The sequence below is a fragment of the Phaseolus vulgaris genome, chromosome 6, assembly GCF_000499845.2.
Source record: "Phaseolus vulgaris cultivar G19833 chromosome 6, P. vulgaris v2.0, whole genome shotgun sequence".
NCBI lineage: Eukaryota > Viridiplantae > Streptophyta > Magnoliopsida > Fabales > Fabaceae > Phaseolus > Phaseolus vulgaris.
In genome coordinates, this window is record NC_023754.2 from 16186238 (window position 1) to 16208424 (window position 22187).

The 22187-nt window shown below is 31.8% G+C and overlaps 3 protein-coding genes across 3 annotated transcripts; all 3 read right to left on the reverse strand.

Moving 5' to 3' along the window:
- Window positions 1-4356: 4356 nt before the first annotated feature.
- Window positions 4357-7787, reverse strand: LOC137831341 (DNA-dependent metalloprotease WSS1). The gene is made up of 4 exons (XM_068638982.1): window positions 7397-7787; window positions 6403-6598; window positions 4997-5674; window positions 4357-4834 (listed from the first exon to the last, which is right to left on the reverse strand). Exons 1-4 carry the CDS (start codon window positions 7552-7554, stop codon window positions 4643-4645), a joined length of 1224 nt encoding a protein of 407 aa, XP_068495083.1. The 5' UTR covers window positions 7555-7787; the 3' UTR covers window positions 4357-4642.
- Window positions 7788-9689: 1902 nt separating this feature from the next.
- LOC137831343 (large ribosomal subunit protein bL19cy-like) lies at window positions 9690-12478 on the reverse strand. The gene is made up of 5 exons (XM_068638984.1): window positions 12319-12478; window positions 11146-11400; window positions 10975-11061; window positions 10743-10876; window positions 9690-10001 (listed from the first exon to the last, which is right to left on the reverse strand). The coding sequence occupies exons 1-5, from the start codon at window positions 12433-12435 to the stop codon at window positions 9899-9901; spliced, it is 696 nt and encodes a 231-aa protein (XP_068495085.1). The 5' UTR covers window positions 12436-12478; the 3' UTR covers window positions 9690-9898.
- A 954-nt stretch (window positions 12479-13432) lies between these two features.
- On the reverse strand, window positions 13433-15742 carry LOC137831342 (zinc transporter 11). Its single transcript, XM_068638983.1, has 3 exons — window positions 15174-15742; window positions 14514-14569; window positions 13433-14402 (listed from the first exon to the last, which is right to left on the reverse strand). Exons 1-3 carry the CDS (start codon window positions 15640-15642, stop codon window positions 13869-13871), a joined length of 1059 nt encoding a protein of 352 aa, XP_068495084.1. The 5' UTR covers window positions 15643-15742; the 3' UTR covers window positions 13433-13868.
- Window positions 15743-22187: the final 6445 nt, after the last annotated feature.

The following is a 22187-nucleotide window of genomic DNA, read 5'->3' on the forward strand; positions in this document are numbered from 1 at the left end:
CACATTCAAGCCACATACATGAAAAATTTATCTTTTTAGCTTTTTCAATAGCATGAATCACCTCATAGAACTCCGCAACCAAAACATTTAGAATATCCAAGAAAGTAGAGAAACCACCAATAAAATCTCCCATATAAATTTACTCATAAGTCTACATTCAAATTTCAAATAAAGAAAGCACAACTTTATATAAAGAAATGCTTAGATTTTCTTGCAAAATAGTCCCACAATAGCAATTCAATATTTCATATTTATTCACAACTTTTTTTCAACTTTCTAGTTTCATCATACATGCATGAGAATAGCCATCCATATCCAACTTCAACTAAATTATCAAATCTAACCTATTATTAATAGTTTATCAAAGATAACTTCTCTTATCATCATTTCTATGTTATTTAATGAATTATTTCAAAAACTTAGAAAAAGTAGAGAAGTCTCCAAAAATGTTTGATTCATAAACTGGACATTTTATTACAATTTTGATTTAATAGAAATGTCTATTCGTCTCAAATCTCCCATGCGGTAATATGCAACTAACACAAGAAACTTAGAATACACTAAAAAATATCATTAAATAGAAATCAATCTTAAAACCAAAAATAATTAGTTGTTATATTAACAAAATTAGATATTATTTTAAAGACTAAAAAAATTATTGGTATCTAAATTAGTTTCTATTATTGATTATTGATAAATGATTTCTAAATTGGTATCTAATTAGATACCAACTTTAGAATCTAAATAATTGGTAGCTAAAACTTAGATAATTAATTAGATACCAATTTAGAAACTATTTATCAATAATAGAAACTAATTTAAACACTAATATTTTTTTAAGTTTCTAAGATAGTATCTAATTTAGTCAATATAGAAACTAATAATTTTTTGTCTCTAAAATTTGATTATAATTAATGATTTTCTAGTAGTGATATGAGAAAAAAAACTTAATAAATTAAAATTCTAACCACTCTTGATTGTTAAAATGATAAAAAATCAGTTTCAGAAAATTAGAGAAAACTGATAAAAAATTTAAAAATAATTATAAAATTTAGAAATAAATAACTAAATAATTAAAACTTTAATTTACATATTCAACACTGTTCCTACAAGATCTAAACCCTGTAGAACACTTCCTCTTGTGATATCTTGTGATGTTCTTCTTGTCTTCCCGACCTTTCGGTTAGTCTTCTTTCAGCTGGATCTTCGGTCTGGACACGATGGGGGGAGTACCTGCGAAGACACTCCAACGATCAAGTCAGACCGAGAGCTAAGTACCAGAAGAGTGGGGAGTGAATAGTTACCTTGGGTGTTGTGCCTCTTCTGCTATTTATACTGCTCTAGATGGGCTATGGCTGTTATGGGCCTGCTTTAGGGTCCAAGTGAAGGCCCAATTGTGCTTTAACCGTGCTTATCTCTTAAGTTGGCTTGTTTACCCCTAATTGTGTATTTAGCTTTGTGTCTTGTCGTCTTGTCGACTTTAGTCGTCTAGTCAGTCTTTCGACCATCGGGTAGTACAAGCACTATCCATAACATCGACCATCAAAATAGTATAGATAATTTAAAGTATGACAGTGATGATGATAGTTATAATAATTAACGATAATATTAAATAATGATGATAAGATAAGTTCAATATTTATTGGTATAATAATTGAGATGAGATAAAGATTAAAGTTTTTTTTCGTGAATGTTTTATAATTTAATTGTTATATATTATTTTAATTTAAAATTTAGCTCTTGTTAGATAGGAAATTAGTCTAAATTAGTATATATATATATGTGTATGTATATATTAAAATGTGTTAAAAATTCAAAATAATTGTCTCAGTCTCAAATTTATCTAAAAGTATTACGTAAATTTTTCTATACTATACTTTTAGGTTGATTAAAATATTTTTCTTTGAATATTTATGATGTGTTCGGATTTAGGGGTATATTGTAGTTAAGAAGGAAAATAAGAGTAAGTCATAATAACTTGGATTTGTGGGAAGTTATCACTATAAAAAAATTATTAAATAATCTTCTCAGGTGAGTATGAAGATATTTTTTGTGGTAAGATAACCTAAATCTAATCGATGTTTATACTTAAACAAAGTCAAAATAATCGATTTTCAATATCTGTTTGGTGTATAATCGATTATGGTTGCTTATATGATGCACCATAATCGATTTGTTGTATGTGTTGCTTATATAATTGATTTTGTTACCTGTATAACAAGAGTGTTAATCAATTTTATTTTTATGTTTACTTAACAAGTATAATCTATTTTCTCCAATGTATATTAATCAGGTGAATCGATCGATTTTATCTGAACCCTCCTTAATCGATTTTGTTTTTTATGTAATAACAAGCTTAATCTATTTTTGTCAATCGATTTTGTTTTCTATGTAATAACAAGCTTAATCTATTTTTGTCAATATAGTAAGCATCATAATTAATTGTCTTTTGTGTATAGTAGACACCATAATCAACTGTCTTCAATTTATAGTAAGCACCACAGTCAATTTTGTATAACGCCTAAATCGATTTCATCCATTCTTGTATGTGTACAAAAATTGATTTTACCATGCAATAATGTATTTTCAATTTTTTTAAGGTCGTGGGAGTTGTTGCTCCTTTGTCTTGGTGTGTTGGATTTTTCAAATTGCGTATTTCCCATAAGTTAAAATAGTTTTGTTAAAATTTATTTGTGTCTGATCTTGGTTGTTATTGCATGTTAATTTTCCAGTGTTTACATTTGTTTTTTATTAGTTATATAATTTTGGTTATATTTTATTTCCTATGTTTAATATTTAAAAAATGATTGTTGTTATTTTTTATTTAATTTGTTGTGATGTTTGTTAATATATCTTAATTTATTATGTTTATATGAATATGATTTAGTTTATTATAATTTGTTATAATTTTATTTTAGTATTTTAATTGTTTATGATGGTAAAAAAAGTTAGGGTTGTTTGAAAAAAGTTATTGGTATTATAATAAATAAATAATTATGTTTTTCTTTTTTATTGGTAAAACTCAATGTGAGCTGCTACTCAATCTGTTGTTCATGGATGATTGGTCTAAGAAGATATATTTTTAAATATTTTCAATTTTTGTATATAAAAAATTATTTTAAATAAAAAAATGTTAAAATTGGTGTTAGTTTCTGATTTTTTGTGTTGATGTGTATAATAACGTTTGCCGTGAAAAAAAAAATAACTCTTTGGACAAAATTTCTTTCACTAGTTTCATAAACTTTAAGTACTCATGTGATCTAAAGTTTCATTTAGAGATTAAAATCAATTTCGAGGAATAGTTCATGTTGAACAACATATTTAATCATAAATATAAGTATGGATAAATAATTATAAATTTAAAAATATCTTAAAATAATTTATATTTATTTTAAATTTAAACAAACACATATAAAAAGGTAACATAAAAATTAAATACGATAAAAAAAATATGTGACACATAAAAATATATTGGTATAAATAATTGTGATGACATTTAAATTCACTCATATTTTAAACAGATATTAATTTTTTTATTTGAAATTGAAACAAACTAATTAAATATTAATTATTTTGTTTTATTCTTGTAAAATAATATTAACAAAATAAATTAAATTGGTATCAAAGTAATGATAATATTATGGACGTAAACCTGATTGAACTTTTGAGATTCAATCTTTATGAGAATTAGGAATAAGATAATGTTCTTTTGTTTTTCTTATCGTCTTTATTTAGTTTTTCTTATTTTTAGTTTAAGCTCTAATTTAATTGCTTATACTATTTTTTTAGAGTTTGTTTGCTTTTTTTTTTGCTACATGAATTTGTTTCAGTCCCTTAGTCTTTTTTTTTTATGTTATTTTTCACATGATAGTCATACTGATTAGCATGAATTTTATAAAAAAAATATAACTTTGTTGGTAAAAATTAAAATTTGATGTTCCACTATAATTTTGATTGTGCATGTGTTAATTGAAATGTTGAAACTTGGTATTGAATTAAATATGAAAATTATGAATTTTATTATGTATCGCATAATCCTCTAATGATATTGACATTCCTGCGAATTAGAGGTACTGAGCATGAATATCTAATTGTAGAATTCCATCTTGTAAGTGCCATTGCAACTATAGTGCCACAGTCAAGGGAGAAGGAAGATGATTTATAAGGGTGCTTGTTTTGGAATGTAGTTATTAATGTAAGCGAATTTATATATGATCATGAGTAATGTCAACTGCTAAAACTCAGATTATTTTGTGCATGTTCATTCTTCATTGTTATTTTTCTTTGGGTCTCCCTGTTTAATTAACAAGCCAGCATAAAAATGTAAATACTTGCTTTTTTTGAAAACTAACATGTATGAACATAACACGAATCGCTAGATGAGACAAGAACACATAAATTATCTATCCCAAGACTTCATTAACTGTGCATATGCCTTCTCCTTTATCAACTCCCTCGTGACAGAGTTCAAAGATGTTTCTATCCTGTTGTGAAATGGTAGGAGCGTTGAAGATATGAACTAAATCTAGACCCGTGCATAGAAAAATAAGATACCAACAATAAATAAATAGGTGGGGAGCAGGTTTGTGAAGACTAAAGCCAAAAATGAATCAAGATTTAATAAGCAAATTACACAGTTCTGCTATGTACCAACGTTAGGTGCCAGGGTTGACACTGGTGGACCACAAGAGTATCTCCATTGATCACAGGCAGAGCACTTCTCCAACTTCACATTGTTCTCCAACGTACAGAATTTGCAAGACCAAGTGTTGTATTTGGTACTAACATCTTTTGGCTGGTGAGTGCCACACAACTCACATATTGGAGCCAATTTCTGCAACGATCCACATCATTCACACACATTAGAAAAGTCTATTTTTTAACGCCAGGGATAGGTAGTGTGCTATCTAATCTAATTATATATTTTAGAAGAATGGTTGAAAATAATATACTTTCTAACAACGGAAAAAACTCTGCAAAATATTTGGATACTTACTTTGTTCAGTAGAGTACACATCGTACACTCCCACATTCCAGATTCATCAGAACGAAATGTTCTATTATCACCATATACCGACACACTTGATAAATTTGCCGAACTAGATCCTGCTTGAAAATTTGATTGAGAATGTGAAATGGTTTCTGATCCACAGCATCTTCGTTTAGATCCAGTTTTTGGTGTATCCATAGACAAATCTATAAATTCAGGACTACTAGATGATGAGCCAACAGGTAAACTTGAATCTGTATCCTGACTTCTTTTTCGAGATAACAGCTTTGATGGTAGAGTAGAATTGTCCGTTAGTCTTGAGGTTCCCACATTTCCCCCCTTATGCACAATGTTCTCAGCATCATCATCGTCAACATCTTTCTCATCCAAATGTGCGGAAGATTGAGAACCACACCATATTTCATCCTGTAATCTCTGCTCTGCAGCCATTGCAGCAGCTTGTACTGGAGTAAGGGCTTTCATTATAACACTATCACCACCAATACGTTTTGGTCCAGATGGAAGAAGAGATCCCAATCGTGCCCTCTTTTCTACAGCTTCTAGTGCAGTTTTACGGAGGGATGGAAGTGGAGGTTGCCGGGAATAACCACCTAAACGCCTTCCTGGAAGGTCAAACCCCTCTCCTGCACCAGTTATTCCCTTGGCCATCAACTCTTCACATTCCTGTGCATGATTAAAATCATATACACATGAAGGAGGTTCATAAATTTTATATGTTGCTAAGAGAAAAAAAAAACTTTCTTCTTAGAAATGTGTTGCTGCAAACAAGTATTTAGAACAATCATAAGCATTAGTTATCCAACTATTACTCTAATAAAATATTCTCCACTGTAAAATACCTTTTTTTTTTATTATAAGTAAACACAATTCATCAAAAGAGAATGTTAAATGGAGAGGATTCTGCAAATGTCTATCTTGATAGTAACCAGCAGTTCCCAGCATGACCAGAAGTTAAGGATAAGTTGCCGGGAAAATAAAATTCCGGCCTCCTATTACATTTCTTATTTATTTACTCATTTATATTATTATCATTTTTTGTTGGGAATCTTAGCTAATAAAAATGCTAAACAAACATATCTTCTCATCAATTAAAATTGACAATCTTTGAGTATGGTACACATATAGATCATAACAATCTGATCCTATATAGAACATAAATCCTGGCAATGAAATTCCTATGCCAAAATCTTCTAGTGTGGCAAGAAATGATAAAGTTGAGGACTAAACCAGTAAAATATTAGTTAAAAAATACACTTGAAAGTAAATATGACAAATAAAGGTCACATAAAATCCAGAAGGTATTTCTCAAATGCAAAAAGAGGGCATTTTAAAAGGCAGGAAATCTAAAGATCATTTACAGATTATAACAACATCACAGGAACAAGAAGAACCTTTCTAAGCTCATCCCAAAGCTTGTAGAAGTTGGCATTATGAGGGCCATGGGCATTATGGCAAAGCTCATGAAGCATCGTGTCAAGAACTTGATTAAATGGGTAGAATTCCAAATCCCTGTTCGGCCTCCGTAGCCGCAACTTCACATGTATACCAGCTCCAACATTCAACCCGAGGAGAGATGAATTTCCTGGGCTACAATAACATTAACCAGCTCTTCAGTCATTCCCCAAAAAATTAAAAGGTGAACAGATATAAATGAAGCCAAAATAAAAATCTATTCACCAAACGAAAAGCAATTTTCTCCTGTCTAAGCAAAAGCATAATTCAAACTAATCTTTTTAGGTTATTAGCAGAATCCAAAATCGTAATGCAAAAGAAAAAAAAATGGTCCAAATCTTATTGTAAAAACTTTCGATGAAATCAACAATTACATAATCTGTAATGCTCGTACTTCCAATCACAAAAGCTGTTAATTTAATTAGTAACATAACTTTAGTGATTAGAACAGTGGTATTTACTCCAAAAGGAAAACTCCACTCTTTCAAACTCCAATGCTTCATTTTACCTTCATTGCCCATTAACAGAAAACACAAAGGATAATTGAAATTTGTTATACAGTCAATAACAGGTATCATCCGTAGGAGATAACAAGTATCTTTCAGGGGAAACAATCTTCTTGGGTCCGAGTGTGATCACTATAAGCAGAAAACACTAAACCCTCCATCCAAGTATATTTAAATAAAGAAAAAACTCAAGTACTGGTTCTGCTTCTCTCCCGTTATAATAGAAGTTTCACTTCGATAACTTGCATAATCCATTCTTACAAACCTTTATTACGGGGTTGTCGAGCTAAAACTCCAATATGATCGGAGAACAGCAAAAACAGTGATACAAGGTGTAAGCATTCTCCTTTAAATAAATGAAAAATGAATGGCATTGCATACATAAACAAACAAATAAATAAATAATGAAAATGGAAAGTTGAAGTACCAAAATTCAGAAAGGAGCTTGACCCTCCACTTGTGTTTGCGCATGATGGGTTGGACCTGTTTAGCGATCTTCTCCAGCATCTTCGTCGCTTCTTCTGCCGCGGGTTTCCTCTTCAGAGCTCTGATTTCCCATACCTTGTTGAGGTCGCCCACATTCATCCTCCCAAACCCTGAAATCCCAAACTAAGCAAACCACAGTAATTGAGAGAGAAGGAGGGGAATTGACGGTGAAAATTGAAGAATTTGAAAACGACGATGATGATTGGTGAAGGATCGCAGAGAATTTGGTGTGAAGGGAGAACAAAAAAAGAGAGAGTCGAAACGACGACGCAACGAAAGGATTTGGTCATCCAAACTTAACGCGCGAGTCTGGGCAGCATTTTGAATCTGTCACACGTGTGACAGCCTTCTTACCTTTTCAGCACTTACTAAATTAGGACAGGGAACTTTCTCTTTTCACCCCATATTTTCTTTCTCTACCCTTACAAATATAAATTTTTTCATTTTATACTTAAAATATGATTATTATGTAGTTTAAAAATTATTTTTTACATAATTTTTTTATATTACACTGAAAGCTATTTTTTATGAAAAAAAATTTGCAAATTTAGAAGCCATTATTATTTTAGTATTTACGGTCCAAAAACTTTTTTGACTAATGAGTTGTACCATTTAAAAGTTATTTTTTATATAATTTTTTTAAAATTACATAATCAGGATGTAATTTAAAAAAAAAAATCAAATTATAATTTCAAGTGTTTTCTAAATTGTATAATTTAGACAGTCTTAATTTATTTATTTTAGATTATACAATCTAAAATGATATTTTTCTTATGTCAATACATAACACAATACATAGAGAAGAATAACAAGGATGATAAGGTGACGACAACAACAAAGGAGTGCCAATAACAGGATGGTAAGGGCACATGAAAGGGGTGCAAAAAGAAATTACCTCATACCACTTAATACGTAATTAGTTTAATTTATTTTAGAGAAATAATTAATTTTATAATATTTTTAAATATAAGAGAATTTTTTTTTCTATTTTTTATGAAAATATATGATCATTTATTAAATTAAAAAAAAATAAAATAAAAAATAAAAAATAAAAAATAAAAAATAAAAAATAAAATATATATATATATATATATATATATATATATAAGAGTTTTAGTATTAAATAGGATTTTTTATTGACAAAAATAAGTTCAAAAAAATATTTACCAAACATTTAGAAAGAAGAATCTCTAAATTCAAATAGAAGCACTTCTAGAAGATACTAAACGCTAGATATATAAACTATATTAAGAATAGAAAAAAAATCTCTAAAAGAAAAATGGAGACAACTCCTAGGTAAATCAACTCATATATATATAAATGATCCTATGTGCTTTGTAGAATGGAAAGAAATAGAGATATTGGAATAAGCAGAAAAAAGGAAAAATAGAGGAATATGTAATAAATGAATGGAAAAAAATTGATTTTGTAGAAAAGTAATAAATAAAAAATAAAAATAGAGATATTTAATTGAAAATAAAAACTAAAAGGGAAGTACAAGAAATTTCTTTTGAATTATTGTTATAACGGTGAATAATTGATTACATGGGCTTGAAGTACACAAGAAAAGAGTTTTCATAATTTGTAATATAATAATTATGTTGTGTCTGTTCAAGAGTTTTCCTGTTTTTCTTTTCTCCGAATTTTTTTTATTTGTTTGTGATTTTATTCATTTATTTAAACAATGCCATTCACCTGTCTTTTGTATTTTCCTAATGAAGGAAAGTAAGATACAATATTACTGTTTTTGCTGTTTTCAAATTAAAGTTGGAGTTTTGGTACAACAATTCTTGTAATAGAAGTATGTATTTATAATATATGAACATTATAGAGGTGGAACTTTAATTATAATATAAGAAAAGCACAAGTAGCTAAGATACTATACCTAAGTTTTGTGTTTATTTTAAATTTAAATATTCAAATGGAGAGAGTTCAGAGTTTGCTACTTGCATACACAGCTCAAACAAGGATTTTCTCCTGAGAAAGATTGATGTTATCTCCTACAGAGGCAGAAATAATTATATTACCTATAATACCTATATTGTTTTCTCTTACCAAGTGACACTATGTGTCATTTTTCAAACAACTATATTCCAGTAACATAGGCCTGACAAGTATTTGCCTTTTCAATTTTCCTAGGGCAAAAAAAACCATGAACCTTCCAGATCACAATTTCATCATATGGTCGACAAAAGGCAGCTAAAATACTAGCCCATTTTTCAGGGAAACTTGCCTTCAAGAAAACTAACTTATTACTATCAAAAAACAGTGATAGGTTCCAAGGAGTCAAACAAAACTGCAGAACCATATTCTTAGGTTGTAATAAGCCAACAGTGAAAAACCAAAAAATCTAGTTGGTGACTAAACAGCAGCAAATACATTAATACACATGTCGATATGACAAATGAATCATAAAAAATGTCCACCAAGATGAAGATTGATGTCAATTTTTAAGTGCGTTCATTCTGTCCCTCAGATAATAGAGTTTAGCCCTTCTCACTTTCTTCTTGTCAAGCACCTTTATCTCCTTTATGTTAGGTGAATACCTATTATAGTTCACACATGGCACAAATCTCAAGCATTAACCATTATGTAATAAGACTACATGCACAACCAACTGAAAATTAAAAAACCCCAACAAAGAATCACATCAGTAGATAAACAATAGTAGATAAATCATGACAGGTTGAAATGAAGATAAACAGAAGATCCTTATTGTATTACAAACTCAAGAACTCATCCTAAACACAAAAAAACACCTTAAATTAAGCTCATGAAAGAGAAAAAATTACAGTCTGAATGTACACTGAAGCAAAGCATATCACTTTTTCCCTAAAGATAATGCTTGGGGCAAATTATAGATTGATCTGAAATTAAAAAATAAAATGTATATTCCAATAAGTCCTTTCCAAAAATCTAACTCTTTATTTGAATAAGTTTTGAAACAATCATGTTCACACTTTGTAGCTAATAAGAAAAACAGTAAAATTGCTTTTTCCATCCTTTTAGTTTTCTTCTTAAAACACTCATTAATCATAAATTTTTTAGACAATTTAATTAAAAGGGAGCTTAATAGTAAACAACACAAATAACAAGGCCATAACTAGAATTTCAAATAATTATCACCACCCCAAGTAATTATTTCTATCACCCCTTTATCTTTATGGTTACTGAAGCAATTTAACTACACCGTCCTCAAATGCCAACAAATGTTAAAAGATTGTTTTACCAGTTCAGATAGCTTGTATAAATACAGATTTACTTAAAATATGGGAAGGTCAACTTACAGAGGGAATAGAGATTCAATCCCAACCCCAGCCACCTGCCTCCTAATTCTGAAAGTAGTATTGAGTCCAGCATTGCGCCTTGCAATAACAATGCCTTTTATAATAGAAATACGCCTCTTATTCTCAGGTACTTCCTGTAATATCAGATGTTAGTAAACAAAAGATCATATCACTATCACACACAAACACCAAGAAAATAACAAATATGAATAGAAAATAAAAACTATCATACCACTTTAAGTTGCACAATATAACCAGGCTTTATGTCAGGTATCTCTCTTTGTCCTCTCACCTCCTCTACTGCTTCCTTGTCTAAAATCTAAAGGATATAAATACCAACCATTTTTACAAAATGGAAAAAAATGAAATTCTTATTAAAAAGCAATCCAGAGCAATCACTTGCCTGCATAATGTGCCGGCCAGTTTTGTCTAATCTCTTAAATTTGATGCGAGGAGGAACTTCAGGCTCCGGGATCAAACTGTCTTGAGAAGAAGAATCAACAGAAGGAGCCTCTGTTGACATATACCTGCTAGCAAAAGGTTGGGTGACCCCCCCAAAATGCTTACACGATCCCAGTTCAGAACTTCTCCAAACTGATGCTAAACCATAACCAGATTCAAATCTTGAGAATGCCTCAGTCTGAGGGAATTTCGTAATCTGCAAACGCAAGCACCCATAAGAGCTTATATCCCACATAATATGTGCTAAAGTCTATATATCAAGGTCACACTTTCAAGCTTGGCCGACGATAAACTTCTCCATGAACACTTTTAGGAACATAAAATAAGCATTTCCTTTCCATAAGCTAAAATCAGTTATGTGTAAGTTAAAAAATAGCTTTTGAAAATGTTAATGTGAGAACTTCTACAAATTTGCTTCCATATGCTAATTTTTAAGTTATGAAGAAGCTTATTTAATTTCTCCTTCTAGTTTTATTGTCCTACATGAGTGATGTGGAGAGATTTATTCAAACAAACCCCAAAACAAACCCCTTGAAGAGCTCTAGATACTATGTCATTTTAAATTCCTGTATTCATTCCACTCAATCTTGCATAATTAACAAGAACTAAACAAGAAAACTGAGAAGATCAAACCTGTAGTAAACAATATTATCGGTAACTTAACAAATCTCCCAATCACAGTTCAAGATTATATGATATTAATTGGTCTTCTTTGTTACTTTATTTATGTGTCCCAAAAACACAAATGAGACTGAGATTTGAGATTCTATACATAGAAACACACACAGTACTAAAAGAGATCATTCTTGTAAAATACTATTCAATGAATTAGATATATGCCACACTTACAGTGACGATTCATTCTTTATTTATGGGATTTTAAGATGTAAATTAATATATTAAAAAAACATGTATCTAATTTCAATATCAATACATTTAGGAGTATGTACTATTCTTTGTCAATTCTCAAGCATAGACAAACCAAACGACCGAAAGAAGTAGCTTTTGGTGAAAGAATGACATCGTGCTTAATTATAAGTATAGAAATGGAAAAAAAAAATGTACGAAAGTGAATGACACGAGGTGATGCTTATGGCGATCGGATAAACCTGACCTGAGAGGTAAACTTTGGGACAGAGAATGACCGGGAAGAGGCCGGAGCTTGAAATTGCGGCGGAGATCGACGGAGAAATGGTCGGAGGAGAGATGATGAGAGCCTTCGAGAAGCCATAACTGAAACGCAGTGAGTGAGAAGGGGAAAAGCCCTTTCGTTTAGGTTAGGGTTTATGACTTGGGCTTGCGCATATGATACGGGTCGGGGCGAAGAAACCGGTTTCCCGACCCGAAACCCTATTATTTTCAGTTTAAAAACAATTGTATAATGTGTCAAGATTAGTTTTTACTCTGATAATAGATTTCTGAAAATATGATCTCTCATTACACTTCAAAATTTATTAATATATGTAATTTAAGCGATAATAATAATAATAACATCTATTTAAAAAAAAAATTAAACATGTTGAAACAATTAAAAATTATAAAGAGTTAATTATAAATAACACCAGGGTAAATTGTTTCCATAGCGTGTTTGGTTACTCGTACGTTCCAAAACTTAAATACAGAATAATTAATATTGTTGCTTTAATGTTTTTCCAAACAAGCTATTAGAGTTTTTCTAAATTAACACCAACATTACCATTTTGCTATGAAACTTTATAGTATAACACGACCTAATATCAAAATAACATAAAACAGAATCAGATTAATATTTTTATTAAAATAAGTTTGTTTCTACTCAATTAAGTTTAAATTCGATTTTTTAGTTCATATAATTTAAAAAATATAAGTGATTTACTAATTTATTTTAATTTTATATTTTTTTATCATCAAATACTCAGCTAAGTAATTTTTTTTTCTTTTAAAGTGTTATTTAACCAGGTTTAAATTGTGAGAAAAATACTTGTGCTTCAAGGGTATAAATCTATTAATTACAATACAATTTTACTATTGTGATTATACAGATCCTAATAATTCCAACTTTCCAATATATACCTTTTTTTCAGAGAATTCAAATTAAATAAGCATTTCCTATATATTAGGAAACTTTTGTTTTTTTAAATAATATCATAAATTTAACTTTATAAAATAAGATTTATTTTATTTTTTAATCTATGTAGAACTTTTAACATATTAATTAACACTTTATTTTTTAAGATAATAATACAAAATTGAACAACCTCCAAAGCATCTTTCCCATATAACAAATGTTTACTTTTCAAACCTCAACATTACTAAATCATAACAATTCAACAACCTTTTTTTCCCACAAGCTTACATGAATTAAACACCATAGTGTTACTATAGCTTTGTATATATTCCTTCTCCGACCTTTGTCTCTCATGATTTCAGCTACCCCTCCATGTGAACTAACGTTAGTTCTCAATAGTTGCTCATCTTTTGCATCATTTGAGGAAATTTCTGCCACCTTTTCAACAGTAGGAACTACCCAACTTTTTCTATATCATATTCACCATCAACTAATGATGATGACTATAACAAATAAGAGATAAAAAGGAATAAGAAAAAGATTCTGCATATGCTGTACACAGAAGTTATCTTGGAACTCAAGCTATCATTATGTATGACTCCTACTTCTGAACAACCTTAGGTATCCCAAATCATCACAACTGCTATCACCCCCACGCCCAACAACACTGCAAAAAACTTGAAATAGGCTGAATCAACCTTTGTTGGGTTGTGGGGCTTGTATCCCTTTGCCAACAGATGGTTTACTGATACATAGATGAACACTCCACAAGCCAAACCCATCGATATGGCAAAGATCCAATCTGCCACATGACCTTGTGTTGTGGCATCCAAAATGATTCCAATGGCCACACCAATTGGACTGGAGATGGCAAAAGCGAAAGCATAGGCTACACATGACATAAGGGGACGGTTTGGAATCATTCTAAGGAGTGCAATTCCCATGGCTATGGCTGCAAATATCTTGTGCAGACAGATTGTCCATAAGGCCTTCCATGCATCTGCTTTTGTCTCAGCAACTCCTATTGCTAAGCCCTCAAACACAGAATGTGCACAAAGGGCAACAATCAACAGAATGGTGTCTCCAAGTGAATGGGCAGAGGCAAGTGCAGGGCTTGCGAAGTTGTGATCAGTGCTGGAAATAGAAAGGTTCTGATAGCACACAAAACAAGAAATTAGTACCAAATAAGAGGTAGCAAGCCTAAAATTACAACACCTTCTTCACCACTCATTCAACTGATACAAAACACATGAAAATCTTACCCGGTTTTGTGACTGAGAAGTGACACCGTTGGTACTTACTTTGCTCGTGTCACGCCCTGCACAATTAAAATAGAATGTAACTTTCTTTTCTTATATAAGTGAACTCAAGGATATTCAAATCCAATTTCATATTTGTCAAATTGATGTGCCATGATAACAAACACATATTCAAAAGTGCTACTACAATTCAATAGCCAATAAGCCTGTACATACCCTGTACACCACAATGATCATGCTGCAATAAAGCAAAAGGTGATCTTTGTTTTTTAATTTCTTTGTGGAATTCAACACCATGGATGAATAAAAAGAACAAAAATATTATTTTTACATCATAAAAAAAATATACCCAGCTTACAACAAACTTTAATAGTATAATAATACATATTATAATCCAAAATCACACCAGAAAAGTAGAGGACAAAAATTAGGAAAAAACTTGGATGAAAGTTCTTAGAAAAAAGCTTCATTACACCAATTACCAACAAAAACACCAAATTGCAAATTTTCAAAATTTTGCTACTAATCATCCTACTTTCTGATAAAAAAAGAACACTGTTATTCCTTGAAAAAACACATGATTCAACAGAGTAAAAAAACTAATAGTAGTAGCAATACTGACAGAATCACATTTTCGACAGAAGCAGAAGGCAAAGTACGAACCTTGGATTTCGACATCTCCTGCATCTCCATCACGCCCCGCCTTCTCTAAAATGGAGGAAATGACGGAATCAGCAAGCATGGTCATCAAATAGCCGGCACACGCCAGCATGAACGCGAAAGGGTACTCTTTGGTAGTCAAATCCCCGAAAGTCTCATTAGCATCACTGAGAAAATGCATCATGGCAGTTCCCAGAAACACTCCTCCGGCGAACTGGGTCCCCACAACAAGGAACCCCTCGTTCCATTTCAGCACATAGGGAGACACCCCCGACACGAAGGTCGCGAAGAAGATCACGATCAGACACCACACCTTCGCCAGGATCAAGGGCCTCGCGCGGAGGTCAACGGGGGCGTCGTTGGAGTCGGTTTCAGCGTCAGCGTCGTCGTCGTGGCCGCCGTGGGCCCATAGGTGGGAGAAGAGAAGGGTGAACGTGAAGAGGAAGAGGAGTGTGCGTGAAGAAGGAGACATTGTTGGAATGTGAGAAGTGAAGATGAGGACGAAGAGTGAAGGTGAATATGCGCGTGATTGAATGTGGTCTTTGGGAGTGATAAGGTTTCGAAGTTTGCTTTGTACTACACATAGGTGAGAGTGACACAGTTTGTACTACGTTGGACTAAGTCATCCTAATCATCTTTTCTTCTTTCTTCTTTTCTTTTAAATCTAAACAAAACTCAAATTTATCCCTAATATCACAATTTAATACTTATTAAATCACTATCAAATTAGTTCTTAAAAAATAATTTTAATCACGAAATAATTATTTTCAATTGATGCCGGAACGTGTAGTTAGTTAGTTCCAACTGAACCGGAGAAGGAAGAGCGCGTGTACTACGACATCTGACTTGAATTGAAAGAAAAGAAACAACGTATGTCACGGGTCTTTAGTCATTAGAATCTTAATTATTATATTAAAATGCAATTAGTCACATGATTTGATCTACAATTTTGTTTTTTTCTTTAACTTTGACATATAACTGTCTCTAAACCTAAATTAATTATCCTTTTGAAATAAATAAGATATTATTAATTTACATTTTCTACCTACTCATTATGGTACCTATTAAAATAACAAAATAGAGAGAAGTTTGTTTTCTATTTATAAAACATTTCTTCTATATTTGTTTCTCCGTAGACTCTACGTCGTTTTCTTTGGTAGACTTTAACGTTGCTCTGTTACCTTCTTTAGCGGCTGTCACCGTCGTCTCATTGATATTTTGTTATTCCAGACACCAAAATAGATGTTTGGTTTACGCAATTAATCATTAATTGATGATTGAGAGATATGGTGAGTGAGAGAAGACTCTGATTTAGTCTTCTGTTGTTATTTTTAATTTTACTTTCTCCTATAAGATATTTTGAACTTAATTACATATCTTAAATTAATGTTATAATTAATAATTTTAAAATTTTCTTCTCACTGTTTATAGTATATAATTTTCTTACTGTCAGAAGTTAACACTTGTTTTATGTACTATGTGTTAATCACGTTGCACTACAAACTAAGAAAAAGTGATGTTGGCAATAATCTTGTAAAACAAACAAGACAACCTCGTCGAAATTCTTGGCAAAATAGAATATTGTCAGCTTTTGGAACTGACATCACTTTTGACACGGGAAAACTAATGTCTCTCGTGTCCAAATGTCAACTTAATAATATTTGAATTTAAGTACTTTGTGTTAGTTATTTAAACTATCATTACTCCATTAATATTTTATATTCTAAGTATTCTTTTATGTTGAGCTATAATTATTTTAGTAAAATGTATTTTTTAACACAATACTTAATGTTAATAGTATATAATATATAAATTAAAAAAATATGAAAATTTATTCAAAAATTTAAAATATCATCAAAATAAAAAAAGTAATTTATTATTAATTATATAATTAAAAAAATATAATGCATAAATAATTTTATAAATTAATAATTATTTCAAAATTAATTAATTTAATTTTTTAAAATGAATAAAGTGATCAGAAAAAACATTAAGTTTCGTATAGTATTTTTCATGGTTAACTATAATTTTTTGACAAAATTTAATTTTTAATAGAAGTTCTTAATTTTAATAGTGATTAATATATAAGTTAAAAAAATATGGAAATTTATTAAAAAATTAAAAAAAAATCGCTAAATAAAATCCATTTTTTTATTTTTAATTATATTGCAATTTAAAAATGTAATAAATAAAATATTTTAATTATATTTTATGTTGGAGCATAACCATAACAATAAAATAAAACATAGATAATAAAATAAACACCATGTCCTTTGAGTTTACAAAACTTGAAGTTTGTTTTTATGAAATAAACACCACTTAAGAATTTTACTTTAGTAATATAATAATGATTAATAATTCAATTTTTAAAAAAATATAAATAAAATGTTAATTTTTTAGTTGTTAAATGATTGATTGCTTATTATATATGTAATAATACTAAGAAATTGATAAAGTTTTAATTTATAAGGACAAACATATTTTTTTTGACATTTCAATAATTTCTTACAAACACTTAATATTGTTGATTTTGGTTTAATCCCGAGTCCTACATCGGTTGGTTCATTGTTTGGGAAAGAGGTTAGAGGGTTATAAATTAAACGCTCCTCCTCCACTGTTAAATATCCCAATTTGTAATATCTTTTCCCATAATAATAAGAGTGGGTTGTTTCAGCTGTGCTCAGAGATTAGGCTAAATTCGTTGAACTCTGTTAACAATTTTCTTGTGTGTTTTTTCCTCTTTATCTCTTTTATTATTCCGTTATGTTTATTCAATATTATTTGTTGGGTAGCTCTGTTAGGGTTCTGTTTTAGTGGGAAAATTACCCGTTTTTTCCAACAAGTGGTATCAAGAGCTGAAGGTTCGCCCTTGGGTTGTTTGAAATTATTTGTAATATTGAATATTATATTTTGAGTTTGTAATGGCAAATCAAGAAGAAGAAGCGAAGGATGTATCCAGAGTCTCGGGCTCCTCGTCATCATGGTCGAGGTTCCCGATGTCCACTTTGAAATTGGCGGTGGAAATATTTGATGGCACTGGACATTTTGGCATGTGGCAAGGAGAGGTCTTGGATTCTCTTTTTCAGTAGGGTCTTGATATTGCTATTGAAGGAGAGAAACCAAAAGAGGTAGAGGAGAAAGACCGGAGCATCATCAACCGGTTGGCATGCGGAACTATTCGATCCTGCCTGTCCAGAGAGCAGAAGTATGCTGTAAAAAACGAGACTTCTGCACACAAACTGTGGAAGACATTGGAGAACAAGTTTCTGAAGAAGAGTGGTCAAAACAAGCTCCTGATGAAGAAAAGGTTGTTCTGATTTGACTACCAACAAGGTACTACTATGAATGCACACATCACTATGTTTAATCAATTAGTAGCAGACCTGTTGAATTTAGATGTGAAGTTTGAGGATGAGGATTTGACTTTGATGTTGTTATCATCTCTTCCTGATGAATTTGAACATTTGGAGAATGTGTCGTTAGATGCTGTTTGTTCTGCTTTATATAGTCATGAATTGAGAAAGCAGGATAAGATGAAAACCAAATCAACGACATCAGAAGAAGCATTGGTGGCAAGAGGTCGTCAGCAAAGCCAGACAAAGGGGAGAAGAGGGAGGTCTAAGTCTAAAGGTCGAGCAGTTGCCAAAGATGAGTGTGTTTTCTGTCATGAGAAATGACACTGGAAGAAAGACTGTCCAAAACTGCAGAAGAAAGGGAAGGCTTCACAAGATGCAAATGTTTAAGGCTCTGTTCGTTTCTAGGCGGAGAATGGCGAGGAAAGGAAGAAAGCATAGAAAGTTGGAAAAACGAGGCAGAATTGAGGTTAAAACACGAAAAATGAGATAAGTTTTTTGCTCAAAACTTTCTTTGCTTTCATGAAGGGAAAGTTGATAATATGTTATTTTTTTATTAAATTTAATAAATTTTATGTTAATTATATATATAAATTATATTTTAATATATACATATAACATTTATAATTTATTTATTAATTATTAATATTAATTTTCATATTATAATAAAATAAATAATAAATAAAGATTAATTTTAATTTTAATTATTAATACATATTTTTAATAATATTTAATATTATTTTTTAATTTGAATTTATTTTTATTTTAATATATATTTCTAAATTATTTTATAATATTTTTAAAATTTATTATATTTATTAAATTTGTAAAAACTTATATTTTATACCTTTTACATTTTAAAAAAATTAAAAAATATTTTCCAATCATCACATCACACACAAACTTCAATAAACTTTCCTCACAAATCTACTCTAACATACCTCAATCCAAACAACCTCACTTTCCTCTCAAATCACTTCAAATCCACTCCCTCAAATCTTTTCCCCAATCCAAACACACCCTAATTGTTTTGCTTTCAGCATCATCGTATCTAGATGAGTGGATATTGGATTCAGGTTGTACCTACCATATGTGTCCCATTCGGGAATGGTTCTTTGAATTTCAAGAACTTGATGGCGGGGTTGTTTACATGGGTAATGATAATCCATGTAAGACAGCTGGGATATGTTCAATCAAGTTGCGGAATCATGATGGATCCACCAGAATTTTGCGAGATGTACAGTACGTGCCAAAGTTGAAGAAGAATCTCATCTCATTGGGGGCTTTAGAATCTAAAGGCCTAGTTGTGACGATGCGAGATGAAATTCTTAAAGCAACTTCAGGAGCACTGGTGATGTTGAAAGGCGTGAGGAAGAACAATCTGTACTACTACCAAGGTAATACAGTGGTGGGGACAGTAGCGACAACAACTTCTAGCTCTAAGAAGGATGCTAAAGCAACAAAGTTGTGGCATATGAGGTTGGGACATGTTGGAGAAAAATCCTTGCAAATTCTTACCAAGCAGGGATTGTTGAAAGGTACGAAAGCTTGCAAACTTGAATTTTGTGAGCATTGTGTTCTGGGAAAACAACGAAGAGTGAAGTTTGGCACTGCAATTCACAATGCCAAGGGTATTCTGGATTATGTGCATTCAAATGTGTGAGAACCTGCCTAGACTCCGTTAATCAGAGGTAGACATTATTTTGTCACTTTTGTGGATGATTTTTCCAGGAGAGTTTGGGTGTTTACTATGAAGAACAAAAATGATGTGCTTGAAATTTTCCTTAAGTGGAAAGCTCAAGTTGAAAATCAGACAGGAAGGAAGATTAAGGTTCTCCGAACAGATAATGGAGGAGAATACAAGAGTGATCCGTTCCTGAAGGTATACCAAGATTGTGGCATAGTTCGACACTTCACTGTTAGAAAAACACCACAGCAGAATGAGGTGTCAGAGTGTATGAACAAGACACTTGTGGAGAAAGTTCGTTGTATGTTGTCTAATGTTGAGTTAGGCAGAGAGTTTTGGGCTGAGGCTGTGACATACGCTCAACATCTCATCAATCGTTTGCCATCTTTTGCTATAGATGGCAAACCCCCGTTAGAGGTATGGTTTGGAAAACCTGCTACTGATTATGATTCTTTGCATGTTTTTGGTTCTATTGCATATTATCATGTGATTGAATCAAAGTTGGATTCACGGGCAAAGAAGGCTCTTTTCATGGACTTTAGTCCTGGAGTGAAGGGATACCGTTTGTGGTGTCTAGAGGCAAAGAAGACGATTATCAGCAGGGATGTTACCTTTCATGAATCTGCCATGTTAAAGAAGGTAAATCCAGAAGGAGCTGATAGTACTCCGCAACAGGTGGAGTGTGCCCGGAAGCAAGTGGAGTTTGAGCAGACGGTGGTGATCCCAACACGAAATACCATAAGTGGCTCTCCTATGGAAGAAGAAGAGTCAGATGAGGAAGAGGTTCCTACCCAAGAATCTCAACAACAATCAGCGCTGATTGCAGTTAGAAGACACATACGAGATATTCAGAAGCCTGCTCGTTTCATGGATATGGTTACCTATGCACTTCCAGTTGTTGATGACATTCCATCCACTTATCCAGAAGCCATTATGAGTTCAGAGAGGGTAATTCGGCAGGTGCGATGGAAGAGGAGATGCAGTCTTTGAAGAAGAACAAGACGTGGAAGCTGGCACAATTACCAAAAGGTAAGAAGGCAATTGGGTGCAAATGAGTATTTGCAAAGAAAGAAGGATTTCCTAATAAAGAAGATGTTCGCTACAAGGCAAGGTTGGTTGCTAAAGGCTTTGCTCAAAGGGAGGGAATTGATTATAATGAGGTATTTTCTCCAGTTGTTAAACATTCCTCCATTCGAATTTTGTTGGCCTTGGTAGCACAATTGAATTTGGAGCTAGCTCAATTTGATGTAAAGACCGCGTTCATACACGGTGGTTTGAAGGAGGAAATCTATATGACTCAACCAGAAGGATACAAGGTTGCTGGTCAAGAAGATTGAGTTTGTAAACTTAGCAAATCGTTGTACGGACTGAAACAATCTCCGAGATAGTGGTACAAACGATTTGATAAGTTCATGAACGATCAAAAGTACAAGAGAAGCAAATATGATCATTGTGTGTATTTGTGCAGACTTGAAGATGGTTCTACATTTACTTACTCTTATATGTTGATGATATGCTGATTGCAACAAAGAGCCAAGTTGAGATTGACAGGTTAAAGGCTCAGTTGAGTAAAGAATTCAAGATGAAGGATTTTGGGGAAGCCAAGAAGATTCTCGGCATGGAGATAAACAGGGACAGAGAGAGGGGAAAACTTTGGCTGGAAGCAGTATTTGCAGAAGGTACTACAACGTTTTGGTATACACGAAGCTACAAAACCTGTAAGTACTCCACTTGCTCCTCATTTGAAATTGAGTAGTCGTTTATCTCCGACGACTGATGAAGAAGGAGAATACATGGCGAAAGTCCCATATGCAAATGCAGTTGGAAGCTTGATGTATGCAATGGTGTGTACGAGACCAGATATTTCACATGCTATGAGTGTTGTTAGCAGGTACATGCATGATCCGGGCAAGGGTCATTGGCAAGCTGTGAGATGGATTCTACGGTACCTCCAAAATACCTTAGATATTGGATTTC

Coding starts and splice junctions, on each gene's coding strand:
- LOC137831341 (XM_068638982.1), bottom strand. CDS start 7,554: ATGAATGTGGGCGACCTCAACAAGGTATGGGAAATCAGAGCTCTGAAG. Junction 5,675..6,402: donor TTTGGGATGAGCTTAGAAAG/GTTCTTCTTGTT, acceptor AATCATGCACAG/GAATGTGAAGAGTTGATGGC. Junction 4,835..4,996: donor TGTGTACTCTACTGAACAAA/GTAAGTATCCAA, acceptor GGATCGTTGCAG/AAATTGGCTCCAATATGTGA.
- LOC137831343 (XM_068638984.1), bottom strand. CDS start 12,435: ATGGCTTCTCGAAGGCTCTCATCATCTCTCCTCCGACCATTTCTCCGT. Junction 11,062..11,145: donor CTGGCCGGCACATTATGCAG/GCAAGTGATTGC, acceptor TATATCCTTTAG/ATTTTAGACAAGGAAGCAGT. Junction 10,877..10,974: donor ATATTGTGCAACTTAAAGTG/GTATGATAGTTT, acceptor CTGATATTACAG/GAAGTACCTGAGAATAAGAG.
- LOC137831342 (XM_068638983.1), bottom strand. CDS start 15,642: ATGTCTCCTTCTTCACGCACACTCCTCTTCCTCTTCACGTTCACCCTT. Junction 14,570..15,173: donor AGGAGATGTCGAAATCCAAG/GTTCGTACTTTG, acceptor TTAATTGTGCAG/GGCGTGACACGAGCAAAGTA. Junction 14,403..14,513: donor CTTCTCAGTCACAAAACCGG/GTAAGATTTTCA, acceptor GTGTGCTATCAG/AACCTTTCTATTTCCAGCAC.